Below are 17,852 nucleotides of genomic sequence, written 5' to 3'. Positions count from 1 at the left end.
GAGAGAACGATTTCCTACAGACTGTTATAAACAAAGTGATTGCTGCCAAAGAAGTTAATCACAAAGGTCAAGGTTGGTATATATATATATATTTTTATGTAATATTGTAAAAAAGATTTACCTGTAATCAAAAGTAGCTTGTAGAAAAAAAAGTGTTATAGAAGCTGACTATAATATGGGCACACGCCTCCTGTAGTCTTTGAAAAAAAATAGTCCGTATAAAATCTCAAGACTATTGCAGAAATATTCACATCTTTATTGGCCCTATACAGTTTATACAGACGCCTCCCGCTGTTTACACAACTCATGCTCGCTACAAATACTGTATATACAGCCACCAATTGTGCAAGTTCTCCCACTTAAGAAGATGAGAGAGGCCTGTAATTTTCATCATAGTTATACCTCAACTATGAGAGAGAAAATGTGGAAACAAATACAGACAATCACATCGTCTGATTTGGAAAGAATTTATTTGCAAATTATGGTGGAAAATAAGTATTTGGTCAATAGCAAAAGTTCATCTCAATACTTTGTTATATATCCTTTGTTGGCAATGACAGAGGTCAAACGTTTTCTGTAAGTCTTCACAAGGTTGTCACACACTGTTGCTGGTATGTTGGCCCATTCCTGCATGCAGATCTCCTCTAGAGCAGTGATGTTTTGGGGCTGTCACTGGGCAACACGGACCTTCAACTCCCTCCAAAGGTTTTCTATGGGGTTGAGATCTGGAGACTGGCTAGGCCACTCTAGGACCTTGAAATGATTCTTACGAAGCCACTCCTTCGTTGCCCAGGAGGTGTGTTTGGCATCATTGTCATGCTGAAAGACCCAGCCACGTTTCATCTTCAATGCCCTTGCTGATGGAAGGAGGTTTGCACTCAAAATCTCACAATACATGGCCGCTTTCATTCTTTCATGTACACGGATCAGTCGTCCTGTTCCCTTTGCAGAGGAACAGCCCCAAAACATGATGTTGCCACCCCCATGCTTCACAGTAGGTATGATGTTCTCTCTCCTCCAAACACGATAAGTTGTGTTTCTACCAAACAGTTCTACTTTGGTTTCATCTGACCATATGACATTCTCCCAATCCGCTTCTGGATCATCCAAATGCTCTCTAGTATACTTCAGATGGGCCCGGACATGTACTGGCTTAAGCAGGGGGACACGTCTGGCACTGCAGGATCTGAGTCCCTGGCGGCGTAGTGTGTTACTGATGGTAGCCTTTGTTACGTTGGTCCCAGCTCTCTGCAGGTCATTCACTAGGTCCCCCATGTGGTTCTGGGATATTTGCTCACCGTTCTTGTGATCATTTTGACCCCACGGGGTGAGATCTTGCGTGGAGCCCCAGATCGAGGGAGATTATCAGTGGTCTTGTATGTCTTCCATTTTCTAATTATTGCTCCCACAGTTGATTTCACACGCTAGCTGCTTGCCTATTGCCGATTCAGTCTTCCCAGCCTGGTGCAGGTCTACAATTTTGTTTCTGGTGTCCTTCAACAGCTCTTTGGTCTTCACCATAGTGGAGTTTGGAGTGTGACTGTTTGAGGTTGTGGACAGGTGTCTTTTATACTGATAACAAGTTTAAACAGTTGCCATTAATACAGGTAATGAGTGGAGGACAGAGGAGCCTCTTAAAGAAGAAGATACAGGTCTGTGAGAGACAGAAATCTTGCTTGTTTGTAGGTGACCAAATACTTATTTTCCACCATAATTTGCAAATAAATTCTTTCCAAATTAGACAATGTGATTGTCTGGATTTGTTTCCACATTTTGTCTCTCATAGTTGAGGTATACCTATGATGAAAATTACAGGCCTCTCATCTTCTTAAGTGGGAGAACTTGCACAATTGGTGGCTGACTAAATACTTTTTTGCCTTACTGTATCTGCTTAGAAAAAGGCAATTAATATATCTTGAAATCTCTGGCTCAATTGGGTAGCCTAATCTGCAGCAGCCCTAAGACAATGGGAAGTACATGGTAACGTTGAATCGCATTGTATGCTAGACAAACTACTTTCTGCTTGAAGGTACTCATAGATGTCTGCTTTTCCTATTGACACATATAGTTACAAACATTCATTTCTTTCTTGTTGGTCATAAACCACTAGTTCCAGAGAATCTTTAACCTCCATACATACACATACAAATACAATGCAAAGCCACATATGTTGCATTGTATATGTTAAATATTATTACATTACTGGAATTGTATCCATTTATGATTTTTAAATATGTATAAATAATGAAGGCCAAGTCCAAAAGACTTCTTACAGTTTAAAGAATAGACTGAAGCCTCGCCATGCATGTGACATAGTTTAAAAGGTCACTTCATCCAATAGACCTAAAATGTTTTTTTTTCCTTTGTTTTTCTGTTACATTTTTTTAAAAAAAATGTGAGTTATCCCTAGAGCTACTTGGAATAAGTATTTTTTCCTTAGATGTATTCAATATATTTTTGGAATCGATTTTTCTTCAAGCTCATGAACATTCTGGGAATATACCTCATACTTTATCCCATACTGAAAATTCTGAATCTAAATCTAACTTTAAAAAAGTTTTCAATTAGCAGTTTGCCAATTTGATAGAAACTGTTAGAGAGGCTAACAGCAAACCTAATTCCAAAAATATATTTAATACATCTGATGCAAAAATACTTATTCCAAGCAGCTCTATTACAGAGATTTGGAAAGTCGGGCATCTGCCCCACAAAACAATTTTTTTAACACCCTAAATGATGGTTGAGCAGCTCCATACATTGGCTTAGTTCATTGTCCTATGATTTGTATTCCATAACAATTAAAAAATCTGTGGGCTGGGTTATTATTCCTCAAGGTTGCACAATAGACTTGTGTAGCCCAAAAAATGTGGTTCCTCTGAATCTTTCATAATGAATATTCCGGGAAATTAGTTTCCCGGAATATTCTTTGGATGCCCTATTCGTATTCGTTTAATTTACAGAATATTCGTAGAACATTTGCATTTTTTTGTTGTTAAACTAATGCACATTTCTTTCATGTAATTGGCAAGAGTCCATGATCTAGTGATGTATGGGATATACAATCCTACCAGGAGGGGCAAAGTTTCCCAAACCTCAAGTTTCCCAAACCTCAAAATGCCTATAAATACATCCCTCACCACACCCACAATTCAGTTTTACAAACTTTGCCTCCTATGGAGGTGGTGAAGCAAGTTTGTGCTAAGATTTCTACGTTGACATGCGCTTCTCAGCATTTTGAAGCCCGATTCCTCTCAGAGTACAGCGAATGTCAGAGGGATGTGAAGGGAGTATCACCTATTAAATGCAATGATTTCCCTAACGGGGGTCTATTTCATAGGTTATCTGTTATCGGTCGTAGAGATTCATCTCCTACCTCCCTTTTCAGATCGACAATATACTCTCATATACCATTACCTCTACTGATAACTGTTTCAGTACTGGTTTGGCTATCTGCTATATGTGGATGGGTGTCTTTTTGGTAAGTATGCATTTTATTACTTAAGACACCCCAGCTATGGTCTGGCACTTTATGCATTTATATAGTTCTAAATATATGTATTGTACTTATATTTGCCATGAGTCAGGTTCATGTATTTCCTTGTGCAGACTGTCGGTTTCATATTTGGGAAAATAAAACATATTAAGAAATATTTTTTTCTTACCTGGGGTTTAGTCTTTTTTTCAAATTGACTACTTTTTACTCTTTCAAATTGCGGGCAGCATTAGGCCCGCGGGTGCGCCAAATGCTAGACTTTATTGCGTCATTCTTGGAGCGAGAATTTTTTTGTCGCAAAAAGGTGCAGGGATTATACAAAGATATCACAGTTAATATCCTTAAATCCCAATGTTCGACACTCTGACGTGGTGGTTAAATCACCAGCGTTTAGTTCAAGGGGCTTCCTTTGTTCGGCCAACCTGGACTGTGATCACTACAGACGCAAGTCTTTCAGGTTGGGGAGCTGTTTGGGGATCTCTGACAGCACAAGGGGTTTGGAAATCTCAAGAGGCAAGATTACCAATCAATATTTTAGAACTCAGAGCTCTGCAGTTTTGGCCTCTGCTGAAGAGAGAACCGTTCATTTGCTTTCAGACAGACAATATCACAACTGTGGCATATGTCAGTCATCAGGGTGGGACTCATAGTCCCCAAGCAATGAAAGAAGTATCTCGGATACTTGCTTGGGCTGAATCCAGCTCCTGTCTAATCTCTGTGGTGCATATCCCAGGTGTAGACAATTGGGAGGCGGATTATCTCAGCCGTCAGACTTTACATCCAGGGGAGTAGTCTCTCCATCCAGATGTATTTTCTCAGATTGTTCAGATGTGGGGTCTTCCAGAGATAGATCTCATGGCCTCTCATCTAAACAAAAAACTTCCCAGATACCTGTCCAGGTCCAGGGATGTTCAGGCGGAAGCAGTGGATGCACTGACACTTCCTTGGTGTTATCATCCTGCTTACATTTTTCCGCCTCTAGTTCTTCTTCCAAGAGTGATATCCAAAATCATCATGGAAGAATCGTTTGTGTTGCTGGTGGCTCCAGGTATGCGGATCGTGTTCGGATGTCCAGTTGCCAACCTTGGCCACTTCCGTTAAGGCCGGACCTTCTGCCTCAAGGTCCGTTTTTCCATCAGGATCTCAAATCATTAAATTTGAAGGTATGGAAATTGAACGCTTAGTACTAAGTCATAGAGATTTCTCTGACTCGGTGATTAACACTATGTTACAAGCTCGTAAATCTGTCTCTAGAAAGATTTATTGAGTTTGGAAGACCTACATTTCCTGGTGTTCTTCTCATAAATTCTCTTGGCATTCTTTTAGAATTCCTAGAATTCTACAGTTTCTTCAGGATGGTTTAGATAAAGGTTTGTCTGCAAGTTCCTTGAAGGGACAAATCTCTGCCCTTTCTGTTTTATTTCACAGAAAGATTGCTAAACTTCTTGATATTCACTGTTTTGTACAGGCTTTAGTTCGTATTAAGCCCGTCATTAAATCAATTTCTCCTCCTTGGAGTCTTAATTTGGTTTTAAAGGCGTTACAGGCTCCTCCATTTGAACCTATGCATTCTTTGGACATTAAACTTCTTTCTTGGAAAGTGTTGTTCCTTTTGGCCATCTCTTCTGCTAGAAGAGTTTCTGAGCTATCTGCTCTTTCTTGTGAATCTACTTTTCTTTCATGTAATTAGCAAGAGTCCATGAGCTAGTGACGTATGGGATATACATTCCTACCAGGAGGGGCAAAGTTTCCCAAACCTCAAAATGCCTATAAACACACCCCTCACCACACCCACAAATCAGTTTTACAAACTTTGCCTCCCATGGAGGTGGTGAAGTAAGTTTGTGCTAGATTCTACGTTGATATGTGCTTCGCAGCAGGCTGGAGCCCGGTTTTCCTCTCAGTGTGCAGTGAATGTCAGAGGGATGTGAGGAGAGTATTGCCTATTTGAATTCAATGGTCTCCTTCTACGGGATCTTTTTCATAGGTTCTCTGTTATCAGTCGTAGAGATTCATCTCTTACCTCCCTTTTCAGATCGACGATATACTCTTATATACCATTACCTCTACTGATTCTCGTTTCAGTACTGGTTTGGCTTTCTACTACATGTAGATGAGTGTCCTGCGGTAAGTAAATCTTATTTTTTGTGACACTCTAAGCTATGGTTGGGCACTTTTATGTTAAAGTTCTAAATATTTGTGTTTAAACATTTATTTGCCTTGATTCAGGATGATCAATATTCCTTATTTCAGACAGACAGTTTCATTATTTGGGATAATGCATATGAATTATCAATTTTTTTCTTACCTTTAAATTGACTTTTTTTTCTGTGGGCTGTTAGGCTCGCGGGGGCTGAAAATGCTTCATTTTATTGTGATTCTTGGCGCGGACTTTTTTGGCGCAAAAAATTTCTTTGTCATTTCCGGCGTCATACTTGTCGCCGGAAGTTGTTCGTGATTGCGTCATTTTTTTTGACGTTTTGCGCCAAAATTGTCGGCGTCACCGGATGTGGCGTCATTTTTGGCGCTAAAAAAATGTGGGCATCATTTTTGTCTCCACCTTTTTTTTTTTCATTATTTAAGTCTCATTTTTCTTTTGCTTCTGGTTACTAGAGGCTTGTTCATTGGTATTTTTTCCCATTCCTGAAACTGTCATTTAAGGAATTTGATAGATTTTGCTTTATATGTTGTTTTTTCTCTTACATATTGCAAGATGTCTCAGATTGACCCTGGATCAGAAGCTACTTCTGGAAAAACGCTGCCTGATGCTGGTCCTACCAAAGTTAAGTGCATTTGTTGTAAACTTGTGGTATCTGTTCCTCCGGCTGTAGTTTGTGATGAATGTCATGATAAACTTGCTAATGCAGATAAAATTTCCATTAGTAATATTCCATTACCTGTTGCTGTTCCATCAACATCTAATACTCAGGATGTTCCTGTTAATATAAGAGATTTTGTTTCTAAATCTATTAGGAAGGCTATGTCTGTTATTCCTCCTTCCAGTAAGCGTAAAAGGTCTTTTAAAACTTCTCATTTCTCAGATGAATTTTTAAATGAACATCATCATTCTGATTTGTCTGTTTCTGATGAGGATTTTTCTGGTTCAGAGGATTCTGTCTCAGATATTAACACTGATAAATCTTCATATTTATTTAAAATGGAATTTATTCGTTCTTTACTTAAAGAAGTTTTAATCGCTTTAGAAATTGAGGATTCTAGTCCTCTTAATACTAAATCTAATAAGCGTTTAAGTTCGTTTTTTAAACCTCCTGTAGTTATTCCGGAAGTTTTTCCTGTCCCTGATGCTATTTCTGAAGTAATTTCTAGGGAATGGAATAATCTGGGTAATTCTTTTACTCCTTCTAAAAGATTTAAGAAATTGTATCCTGTGCCATCTGACAGATTAGAGTTTTGGGACAAAATCCCTAAAGTTGATGGGGCTATCTCTACGCTTGCTAAGCGTACTACTATTCCTACGGCAGATAGTACTTCCTTTAAGGATCCTTTAGATAGGAAGATTGATTCCTTTCTAAGGAAAGCTTATTTATGTTCAGGTAATCTTCTTAGGCCTGCTATTTCTTTGGCTGATGTTGCTGCAGCTTCCACTTTTTGGTTGGAGGCTTTGGCGCAACAAGTGTCAGATCATAATACTCATAGCATTGTTAAACTTCTTCAACATGCTAATGACTTTATTTGTGATGCCATTTTTGATATCATCAGAGTTGATGTCAGGTATATGTCTTTAGCTATTCTAGCTAGAAGAGCTTTATGGCTTAAAACTTGGAATGCTGATATGTCTTTTAAGTCAACTTTGCTTTCCCTTTCTTTCCAAGGTAATAAATTGTTTGGTTCTCAGTTGGATTCTATTATTTCAACTGTTACTGGTGGGAAAGGAACTTTTATACCTCAGGATAAAAAATCTAAAGGTAAATATAGGGCTGCTAATCGTTTTCGTTCCTTTCGTCAGAATAAGGAACAGAAGCCTGATCCTTCCCCTAAAGGAACGGTTTCTGTTTGGAAACCTTCTCCAGTCTGGAATAAATCCAAGCCTTTTAGAAAGCCAAAGCCAGCTCCCAAGTCCACATGAAGGTGCGGCCCTCATTCCAGCGCAGCTGGTAGGGGGCAGATTGCGATTTTTCAAAGAAATTTGGATCAAATCGATTCACAGTCTTTGGATTCAGAACATTGTTTCACAAGGGTACAGAATAGGTTTCAAGGTAAGGCCACCTGCAAGAAGATTTTTTCTTTCTCGCATTCCAATAAATCCAGTGAAGGCTCAGGCATTTCTGAAATGTGTTTCAGATCTAGAGTTGGCTGGAGTAATTGTGCCAGTTCCAATTCTGGAACAGGGGCTTGGGTTTTACTCAAATCTATTCATTGTGCCAAAGAAGGAGAATGCCTTCAGACCAGTTCTGGATTTAAAAATATTGAATCGTTATGTAAGGATACCAACATTCAAAATGGTAACTATAAGGACTATTCTGCCTTTTGTTCAGCAAGGGCATTATATGTCCACAATAGATTTGCAGGACGCATATCTGCATATTCCTATTCATCCAGATCATTTTCAGTTTCTGAGATTCTCTTTTCTAGACAAGCATTACCAATTTGTGGCTTTGCCGTTCGGCCTAGCAACGGCTCCAAGGATTTTTTCAAAAGTTCTTGGTGCCCTTCTATCTGTATTCAGAGAACAGGGTATTGTGGTATTTCCTTATTTGGACGATATCTTGGTACTTGCTAAGTCTTCACATTTAGCAGAATCTCATACGAATCGACTTGTGTCGTTTCTTCAAGAACATGGTTGGAGGATCAATTTACCAAAGAGTTCATTGATTCCTCAGACAAGGGTAACCTTTTTAGGTTTCCAAATAGATTCAGTGTCCATGACTTTGTCTCTGACGGACAAGAGACGTCTGAAGTTGATTTCAGCTTGTCGAAACCTTCGGTTTCAATCATTCCCTTCGGTAGCCTTATGCATGGAAATTCTAGGTATTATGACTGCTGCATCGGACGCGATCCCCTTTGCTCGTTTTTACATGCGACCTCTTCAGCTCTGTATGCTGAACCAGTGGTGCAGGGATTATACAAAGATATCACAGTTAATATCTTTAAATCAGATTGTACGACACTCTCTGACGTGGTGGACAGATCACCATCGTTTAATTCAAGGGGCTTCTTTTGTTCTTCCAACCTGGACTGTGATCTCAACAGATGCGAGTCTGACAGGTTGGGGAGCGGTATGGGGGTCTCTGACAGCGCAGGGGGTTTGGGAATCTCAGGAGGCGAGATTACCAATCAACATTTTGGAACTCCGTGCGAGTTTCAGAGCTCTTCAGTCGTGGCCTCTTCTGAAGAGAGAATCGTTCATTTGTTTTCAGACGGACAATGTCACAACCGTGGCATATATCAATCATCAAGGGGGGACTCACAGTCCTCTGGCTATGAAAGAAGTATCTCGGATACTTGTATGGGCGGAATCCAGCTCCTGTCTAATTTCTGCGGTTCACATCCCAGGTATAGACAATTGGGAAGCGGATTATCTCAGTCGCCAGACGTTGCATCCGGGCGAATGGTCTCTTCACCCAGAGGTATTTCTTCAGATTGTTCAAATCTGGGGTCTTCCAGAAATAGATCTGATGGCTTCTCATCTAAACAAGAAACTAACCAGGGATCCTCAGGCGGCAGTGGATGCATTGTCGCTTCCTTGGAAGTATCATCCTGCCTATATCTTTCCGCCTCTAGTTCTTCTTCCAAGAGTGATTTCCAAGATTCTAAAGGAGCATTCGTTTGTACTGCTGGTGGCTCCAGCATGGCCTCACAGGTTTTGGTATGCGGATCTTGTTCGGATGGCCAGTTGCCAACCTTAGACTCTTCCGTTAAGACCAGACCTTCTATCTCAAGGCCCATTTTTCCATCAGGATCTCAAATCATTAAATTTGAAGGTATGGAGATTGAACGCTTGATTCTTAGTCATAGAGGTTTCTCTGACTCCGTAATTAATACTATGTTACAGGCTCGTAAATCTGTGTCTAGGAAGATATATTATCGAGTCTGGAAGACTTACATGTCTTGGTGTTCTTCTCATCAATTTTCCTGGCATTCTTTTAGAATTCCTAGAATTTTACAGTTTCTTCAGGATGGTCTGGATAAAGGTTTGTCTGCAAGTTCCTTGAAAGGACAAATTTCTGCTCTTTCTGTGCTGTTTCACAGAAAGATTGCTAATCTTCCTGATATTCATTGTTTTGTACAGGCTTTGGTTCATATCAAACCTGTCATTAAGTCAATTTCTCCTCCTTGGAGTTTGAATTTGGTTCTGGGAGCTCTACAAGCTCCTCCTTTTGAACCTATGCATTCTCTGGATATTAAATTACTTTCTTGGCAAGTTTTGTTTCTTTTGTCCATCTCTTCTGCTAGAAGAGTTTCTGAGTTATCTGCTCTTTCTTGTGAATCTCCTTTTCTGATTTTTCATCAGGATAAGGCAGTGTTGCGGACTTCATTTAAATTTTTACCTAAGGTTGTGAATTCTAACAACATTAGTAGAGAGATTGTGGTTCCTTCATTGTGTCCTAATCCTAAGAATTCTAAGGAAAGATCGTTACGTTCTTTGGATGTAGTAAGAGCTTTGAAATTTTATGTTGAAGCTACTAAAGATTTCCAAAAGACTTCTAGTCTATTTGTTATTTTTTCTGGTTCTAGGAAAGGTCAGAAGGCCTCTGCCATTTCTTTGGCGTCTTGGTTAAAGTCTTTGATTCATCATGCTTATGTTGAGTCGGGTAGAACTCCGCCTCAGAGGATTACAGCTCATTCGACTAGGTCAGTTTCTACTTCCTGGGCATTTAGGAATGAAGCTTCGGTTGATCAGATTTGCAAAGCAGCAACTTGGTCTTCTTTGCATACTTTTACTAAATTCTACCATTTTGATGTGTTTTCTTCTTCTGAAGCAGTCTTTGGTAGAAAAGTACTTCAGGCAGCTGTTTCAGTTTGATTCTTCTGCTTATAATTAAAGTTTTTTTCATTATAAGATTTAAACTTTGTTTGGGGTGTGGATTATTTTTCAGCGGAATTGGCTGTCTTTATTTTATCCCTCCCTCTCTAGTGACTCTTGCGTGGAAGTTCCACATCTTGGGTATTTATTATCCCATACATCACTAGCTCATGGACTCTTGCTAATTACATGAAAGAAAAAATAATTTATGTAAGAACTTACCTGATAAATTCATTTCTTTCATATTAGCAAGAGTCCATGAGACCCACCCTTTTTTTGTGGTGATTATAATTTTTTTCTATAAAGCACAACTATTCCAATTCCTTATTTTTTATGCTTTCGCACTTTTTTCCTTATCACCCCACTTCTTGGCTATTCGTTAAACTGATTTGTGTGTGTTGAGGGGTGTATTTATAGGCATTTTGAGGTTTGGGAAACTTTGCCCCTCCTGGTAGGAATGTATATCCCATACGTCACTAGCTCATGGACTCTTGCTAATATGAAAGAAATGAATTTATCAGGTAAGTTCTTACATAAATTATGTTTTCTGATTTTTCATCAGGATAAGGCGGTTTTGCGGACTTCATTTAAATTTTTGCCTAAAGTTGTGAATTCTAACAACATTAGTAGAGAAATTGTTGTCCCTTCCTTGTGTCCTAATCCTAAGAATTCTTTGGAAAGATCCTTAACCTCTTAAGGACATGTGACGGAATTTTTCCGTCATAAAACAATTGAGAAAACTGAAATCTGTGTCCTTAAAGGGTTAAATTCTTTGGATGTGGTAAGAGCTTTGAAATATTATGTTGAAGCTACTAAAAATTTCAGGAAGACTTCTAGTCTATTTGTTATATTTTCTGGTCCTAGGAAAGGTCAGAAGGCCTCTGCTATTTCCTTGGCTTCTTGGTTAAAGCTTTTGATTCATCAAGCTTATTTGGAGTCGGGTCAGGCCCCGCCTCAGAGAATTACAGCTCATTCTACTAGATCAGTCTCCACTTCGTGGGCTTTTAAGAATGAAGCTTCAGTTGATCAGATTTGCAAAGCAGCAACTTGGTCTTCTTTGCATACATTTACTAAATTCTACCATTTTGATGTATTTGCTTCTTCAGTAGCAGTTTTTGGTAGAAAAGTTCTTCAGGCAGCTGTTTCAGTTTCTTCTGCTGATGTTTTTAGTTTTTCTTTTCATTATGAGAATAACTTATATTTTGGGTTGTTGGATTATTTTTTTAGCGAGAAATGGCTGTTTATTTTTATCCCTCCCTCTCTAGTGACTCTTGCGTGGAGTTCCACATCTTGGGTATTGATATCCCATACGTCACTAGCTCATTGACTCTTGCCAATTACATGAAAGAAAACATAATTTATGTAAGAATTTACCTGAATAATTCATTTCTTTCATATTGGCAAGAGTCCATGAGGCCCACCCTTTTTATGGTGGTTATGATTTTTTTGTGTAAAGCACAATTATTTCCAAATTCCTTGGTTGATGCTTTTTACTACTTTCTTTATCACCCCACTTCTTGGCTATTCGTTAAACTGAATTGTGGGTGTGGTGAGGGGTGTATTTATAGGCATTTTGAGGTTTGGGAAACTTTGCCCCTCCTGGTAGGATTGTATATCCCATACGTCACTAGCTCATGGACTCTTGCCAATATGAAAGAATTGAATTTATCAGGTAAATTCTTACATAAATGATGTAGTTTCCTAAGCTACAGATGAAAAAGTTCTTCTGTAGCCTATATTTATCTTTAGCGAGCTGGAGAGCCCCGCTAAGCTGCTCCTCTTCTTCACAAAGTCCTGGCCTCGCTAATAGGAGGCTTAGTGCAGCGGCTCCCATGGTCTGCACTAAAGGATCTTCTCCTTTAGTGCATGCAGGCCTTTTGGAGCCCCGTGCTAATAGGAGGCTTAGTGCATCCAAAGCTCTGTAAAGAAGAGGAGAAGGTTATCTTCTCTCCAGCATACCTTTTAATGGATATTAACAAGTTAGAGATATTAAACACTAAATACATTTTATAAGCATAGTATTGAGATAATTTCCCACCCCCCTCTAGTCATGGGTGCTGCCATGTTGAAATATGTCTTTCAATACATTCCAGTGCTGACCTGTTTGTTTATGCGCAGCATCTCTCCTTCAGATACTTGCGGTGTAATGGCTGCACCCTTTAATAGAGGGAGGTACCTGAAATGTATTTAGTGTTCCTTTAGGAATATTGGAGTAAGTACCTTTTTATAACATGTAAGAGTGCATGGTTGAATTTTCCAAAACGAGGAAGTTTGATCTTTTTTTATTAATGAGAACTTATATAGAATGAACCAAGAAGAAGAAAAAAGAAATGGATGGTAACATTAACTGAAGCCCTTTGGGAATATTGTGCCCCTCTTAAATGATGGTTTAAACACAGTTTAGAACATTTAAATATAAGCACATCTTTATTCCAATAGGGATTTGTCTTAACATACTACACATAAAAACAATTATTTGCACAAAATGACACACTCATAAGTGATTATGTATTTCTACTTTCATGCCATAGTCAGTATATTTGTGAAAGATTGACTCTCTCTCTGTCTGTCTGCCTGTCTATTGGCAGACATGCATCCTAGGCTTTCCTTGAAGCTGTTTAAATACGTTAACTAATTCTGGCTTTCAAAATATTGTTTTTATCCTCTTAAGCCGACTAACATATTTGTAACATTTTGGTCAGTCTAGTTACCTATTAAATTTGATGTGTAGGTTTCAATGCGCTTTTATTCTTATTGTGTGCTGACAAGTACTCTGTTTATAAAAGGATTTTATAAACCTTCAGAATTTGCTTCTGTTTCAGGTCTGTGGGTTACAATGAAGTTGCTGCCTGGTGACATACATCAGATTAGAAAAGAATTTCCTCATCTAGTCGATCGAACCACAGCTGTTGCAAGGAAAATGGGGTTTCCAGAGATAATAATGCCAGGTTTGTGAAGATTGCATTACAAATTCAGAATGAGGAAGATCTTTAAATACCATTCTATTATTCACTGCATTAGATTACATGGGTATGAAAAAGGAAGCTCATTTGCTTTGTATATTATCAACTGTAATGAAGAGTAGGCTACAGGTTAAGCACTTAACTTGCTTACCTTAAGAAAACTCATGCATATAAAAGTCAATTTGAGAAGTTTGCAAGACATTTTTATTTAAATATTCAAATATATATTTCTTTAATAGTCCACAAACATCACATGTGGGATTACACTCCAGTCTACTAGGAGGAGGCAAAACAGCCATACTAGAGTAATCCCACCCAATTTCTCAGAATCCTTCAGTGAAATATTTGTCTATAAGATGGACTAAGGTTAATTCATTAAGTTATGATCTACATATCATTGATGGGGGGTCTGATTTCCCCCTCAGAGTGTCTACGAAGGACAGATTGGAAGTTAAGAGTTTCAGCTAGGCAGTAAAAATCTTTTCCCACAGTGGAAATGTCAGAGGCTTTTCAGGTGAAATGCAGATTTATCTGCCAGTCACCTGGTCTATAGTATGCTGCTCTTTGGGTGATCCACAGCCCTCCCCATCAGTGTTAATTTCATTGACTTAAAACTAGAATAAAATGAGTATAAAACTAAAGAAATTCTGATGACTAAAATACGACTAAAACTAAAATGACATTTTAGTCAAAAGACTATGACTAAAACTAAATCAAAATTTGCTGACAAAAACATTTTATGCAAAGTGTGATAATCAATCCATATCTAATTACTGCTCTTTTGTCAAATTTACGAAACTTCATTTTTATTAAATTTTAAGATAAATAAAGACATGTTTTATACCCCAACAGTTAAATCTGTATTGCATGTTCAAACCTTAATACCATAAATAAAAACAGGTTAATAAACCTTTACTCCAGGAGTATATAATGAGTTTGGAAGTTCTAGAGCAGTGCTAATATCGTTGCCGAAAATTTTTAGAATTGGTGAACAATCAATTGATTCTTCCTATAGAAATAAGCATAACCCATGAGTATGGGTTTGTTATGCTGTGCCTGTGTTAGCTGCAGAAACTTTTTGTTGTGTTGAGTTACTTGATACTTGTTTTAATTATTAACAGAGAACTGTTAGTTTTTATATTGGGTAATATGTGCAATACAGCCGATACAGTTTACAGTTTGTTTGTTTTTTTATATTTTAAAGTTGCACTTCTGTTTGTTTATAAAAACAGAATTTATGTTTACCTGATAAATTACTTTCTCCAACGGTGTGTCCGGTCCACGGCGTCATCCTTACTTGTGGGATATTCTCTTCCCCAACAGGAAATGGCAAAGAGCCCAGCAAAGCTGGTCACATGATCCCTCCTAGGCTCCGCCTACCCCAGTCATTCGACCGACGTTAAGGAGGAATATTTGCATAGGAGAAACCATATGGTACCGTGGTGACTGTAGTTAAAGAAAATAAATTATCAGACCTGATTAAAAAAAAAAAAACCAGGGCGGGCCGTGGACCGGACACACCGTTGGAGAAAGTAATTTATCAGGTAAACATAAATTCTGTTTTCTCCAACATAGGTGTGTCCGGTCCACGGCGTCATCCTTACTTGTGGGAACCAATACCAAAGCTTTAGGACACGGATGAAGGGAGGGAGCAAATCAGGTCACCTAAATGGAAGGCACCACGGCTTGCAAAACCTTTCTCCCAAAAATAGCCTCAGAAGAAGCAAAAGTATCAAACTTGTAAAATTTGGTAAAAGTGTGCAGTGAAGACCAAGTCGCTGCCCTACATATCTGATCAACAGAAGCCTCGTTCTTGAAGGCCCATGTGGAAGCCACAGCCCTAGTGGAATGAGCTGTGATTCTTTCGGGAGGCTGCCGTCCGGCAGTCTCGTAAGCCAATCTGATGATGCTTTTAATCCAAAAAGAGAGAGAGGTAGAAGTTGCTTTTTGACCTCTCCTTTTACCGGAATAAACAACAAACAAGGAAGATGTTTGTCTAAAATCCTTTGTAGCATCTAAATAGAATTTTAGAGCGCGAACAACATCCAAATTGTGCAACAAACGTTCCTTCTTTGAAACTGGTTTCGGACACAGAGAAGGTACGATAATCTCCTGGTTAATGTTTTTGTTAGAAACAACTTTTGGAAGAAAACCAGGTTTAGTACGTAAAACCACCTTATCTGCATGGAACACCAGATAAGGAGGAGAACACTGCAGAGCAGATAATTCTGAAACTCTTCTAGCAGAAGAAATTGCAACTAAAAACAAAACTTTCCAAGATAATAACTTAATATCAACGGAATGCAAGGGTTCAAACGGAACCCCCTGAAGAACTGAAAGAACTAAATTGAGACTCCAAGGAGGAGTCAAAGGTTTGTAAACAGGCTTAATTCTAACCAGAGCCTGAACAAAGGCTTGAACATCTGGCACAGCGGCCAGCTTTTTGTGAAGTAACACAGACAAGGCAGAAATCTGTCCCTTCAGGGAACTTGCAGATAATCCTTTTTCCAATCCTTCTTGAAGGAAGGATAGAATCCTAGGAATCTTAACCTTGTCCCAAGGGAATCCTTTAGATTCACACCAACAGATATATTTTTTCCAAATTTTGTGGTAAATCTTTCTAGTTACAGGCTTTCTGGCCTGAACAAGAGTATCGATAACAGAATCTGAGAACCCTCGCTTCGATAAGATCAAGCGTTCAATCTCCAAGCAGTCAGCTGGAGTGAAACCAGATTCGGATGTTCGAACGGACCCTGAACAAGAAGGTCTCGTCTCAAAGGTAGCTTCCAAGGTGGAGCCGATGACATATTCACCAGATCTGCATACCAAGTCCTGCGTGGCCACGCAGGAGCTATCAAGATCACCGACGCCCTCTCCTGATTGATCCTGGCTACCAGCCTGGGGATGAGAGGAAACGGCGGGAACACATAAGCTTTAACCCTTAAAATAACGGAACCGGAGCCGTTTTGAACTTTAACCCCTTTACAGTCCCTGGTATCTGCTTTGCTGAGACCCAACCAAGCCCCAAGGGGAATACGATACCAAATGACGCCTTCAGAAAGTCTTTTCTAAGTATCAGAGCTCCTCTCACATGCGACTGCATGCCATGCCTCTCAAAAACAAGTGCGCAACACCGGCGCGAAAATGAGGCTCTGCCTATGCTTTGGGAAAGCCCCTAAAGAATAAGGTGACTAAAACAGTGCCTGCCGATATTATTATATCAAAATACCCAGATAAAATGATTCCTCAAGGCTAAATATGTGTTAATAATGAATCGATTTAGCCCAGAAAAAGTCTACAGTCTTAATAAGCCCTTTTTGAAGCCCTTATTTACGATCGTAATAAACATGGCTTACCGGATCCCATAGGGAAAATGACAGCTTCCAGCATTACATCGTCTTGTTAGAATGTGTCATACCTCAAGCAGCAAGAGACTGCTCACTGTTCCCCCAACTGAAGTTAATTGCTCTCAACAGTCCTGTGTGGAACAGCCATGGATTTTAGTGACGGTTGCTAAAATCATTTTCCTCATACAAACAGAAATCTTCATCTCTTTTCTGTTTCTGAGTAAATAGTACATACCAGCACTATTTCAAAATAACAAACTCTTGATTGAATAATAAAAACTACAGTTAAACACTAAAAAACTCTAAGCCATCTCCGTGGAGATGTTGCCTGTACAACGGCAAAGAGAATGACTGGGGTAGGCGGAGCCTAGGAGGGATCATGTGACCAGCTTTGCTGGGCTCTTTGCCATTTCCTGTTGGGGAAGAGAATATCCCACAAGTAAGGATGACGCCGTGGACCGGACACACCTATGTTGGAGAAACTTGGTTTTATTTCATTTTAAGTTTAATAAAGATGTTGTGTATCACAACGGCTAAATCTGTCAGTATTGTAGGTTTAAACCTTAAAGGGATGGTAAACTCCATATCAATTGATTATAGTATTGCTATTTTTAGATTACATTCGATTTAGACACTCAATTTCATGTAATGCAATGTATAAGTAAAATCACTTTCAAATCGTTATTTAATAACTCTCTCTAATGAAGTCTATCTCCAGCCCCCTGTGACATCATATTGTTTGTTTATATTATTCTACCAATCAGTAAGCCTTTCGCCAGACAGGCTTACTTCTATGCAACATGATTTACGCAAGCGCAGTCTTGCATTCTTCTAAGAATACGCCCATTCAATCAGGAGCGTTTCAATGCGATGACGATTTTGCGCGTTCATGTATTTTGGATGCATGCGCTGTTTCTCTGATTTTACACACGCCACGCAGAAGTAAACATTGAATTGTGTATTATTGTCAAACGATTCATTGTTTACTTGGAACAGTGCCAGTAAGTATATAGCTGCACTTTATTTCACTATGGATTTTAATCTCCCAAATTTAGCAAAAAAAA

General features: G+C 39.0%; 1 protein-coding gene across 1 annotated transcript in view; it reads left to right on the top strand.

Moving 5' to 3' along the window:
* The window catches only part of DOCK1 (dedicator of cytokinesis 1), an 827,740-nt gene that overhangs the window by 256,985 nt on the left and 552,903 nt on the right, over positions 1-17,852 (top strand). The window contains exons 12-13 of the mRNA XM_053692513.1: positions 1-72; positions 13,301-13,426. The exon at positions 1-72 is cut by the window's left edge and continues 8 nt beyond it. Coding sequence (XP_053548488.1) covers positions 1-72; positions 13,301-13,426 — 198 coding nt within the window. The remainder of the gene's footprint in view (positions 73-13,300; positions 13,427-17,852) is intronic.

This window comes from Bombina bombina, chromosome 9, assembly GCF_027579735.1.
Source record: "Bombina bombina isolate aBomBom1 chromosome 9, aBomBom1.pri, whole genome shotgun sequence".
NCBI lineage: Eukaryota > Metazoa > Chordata > Amphibia > Anura > Bombinatoridae > Bombina > Bombina bombina.
The sequence above is the reverse complement of the archived record's forward strand: the minus strand, read 5'-3'. Positions and strand labels throughout refer to the sequence as shown.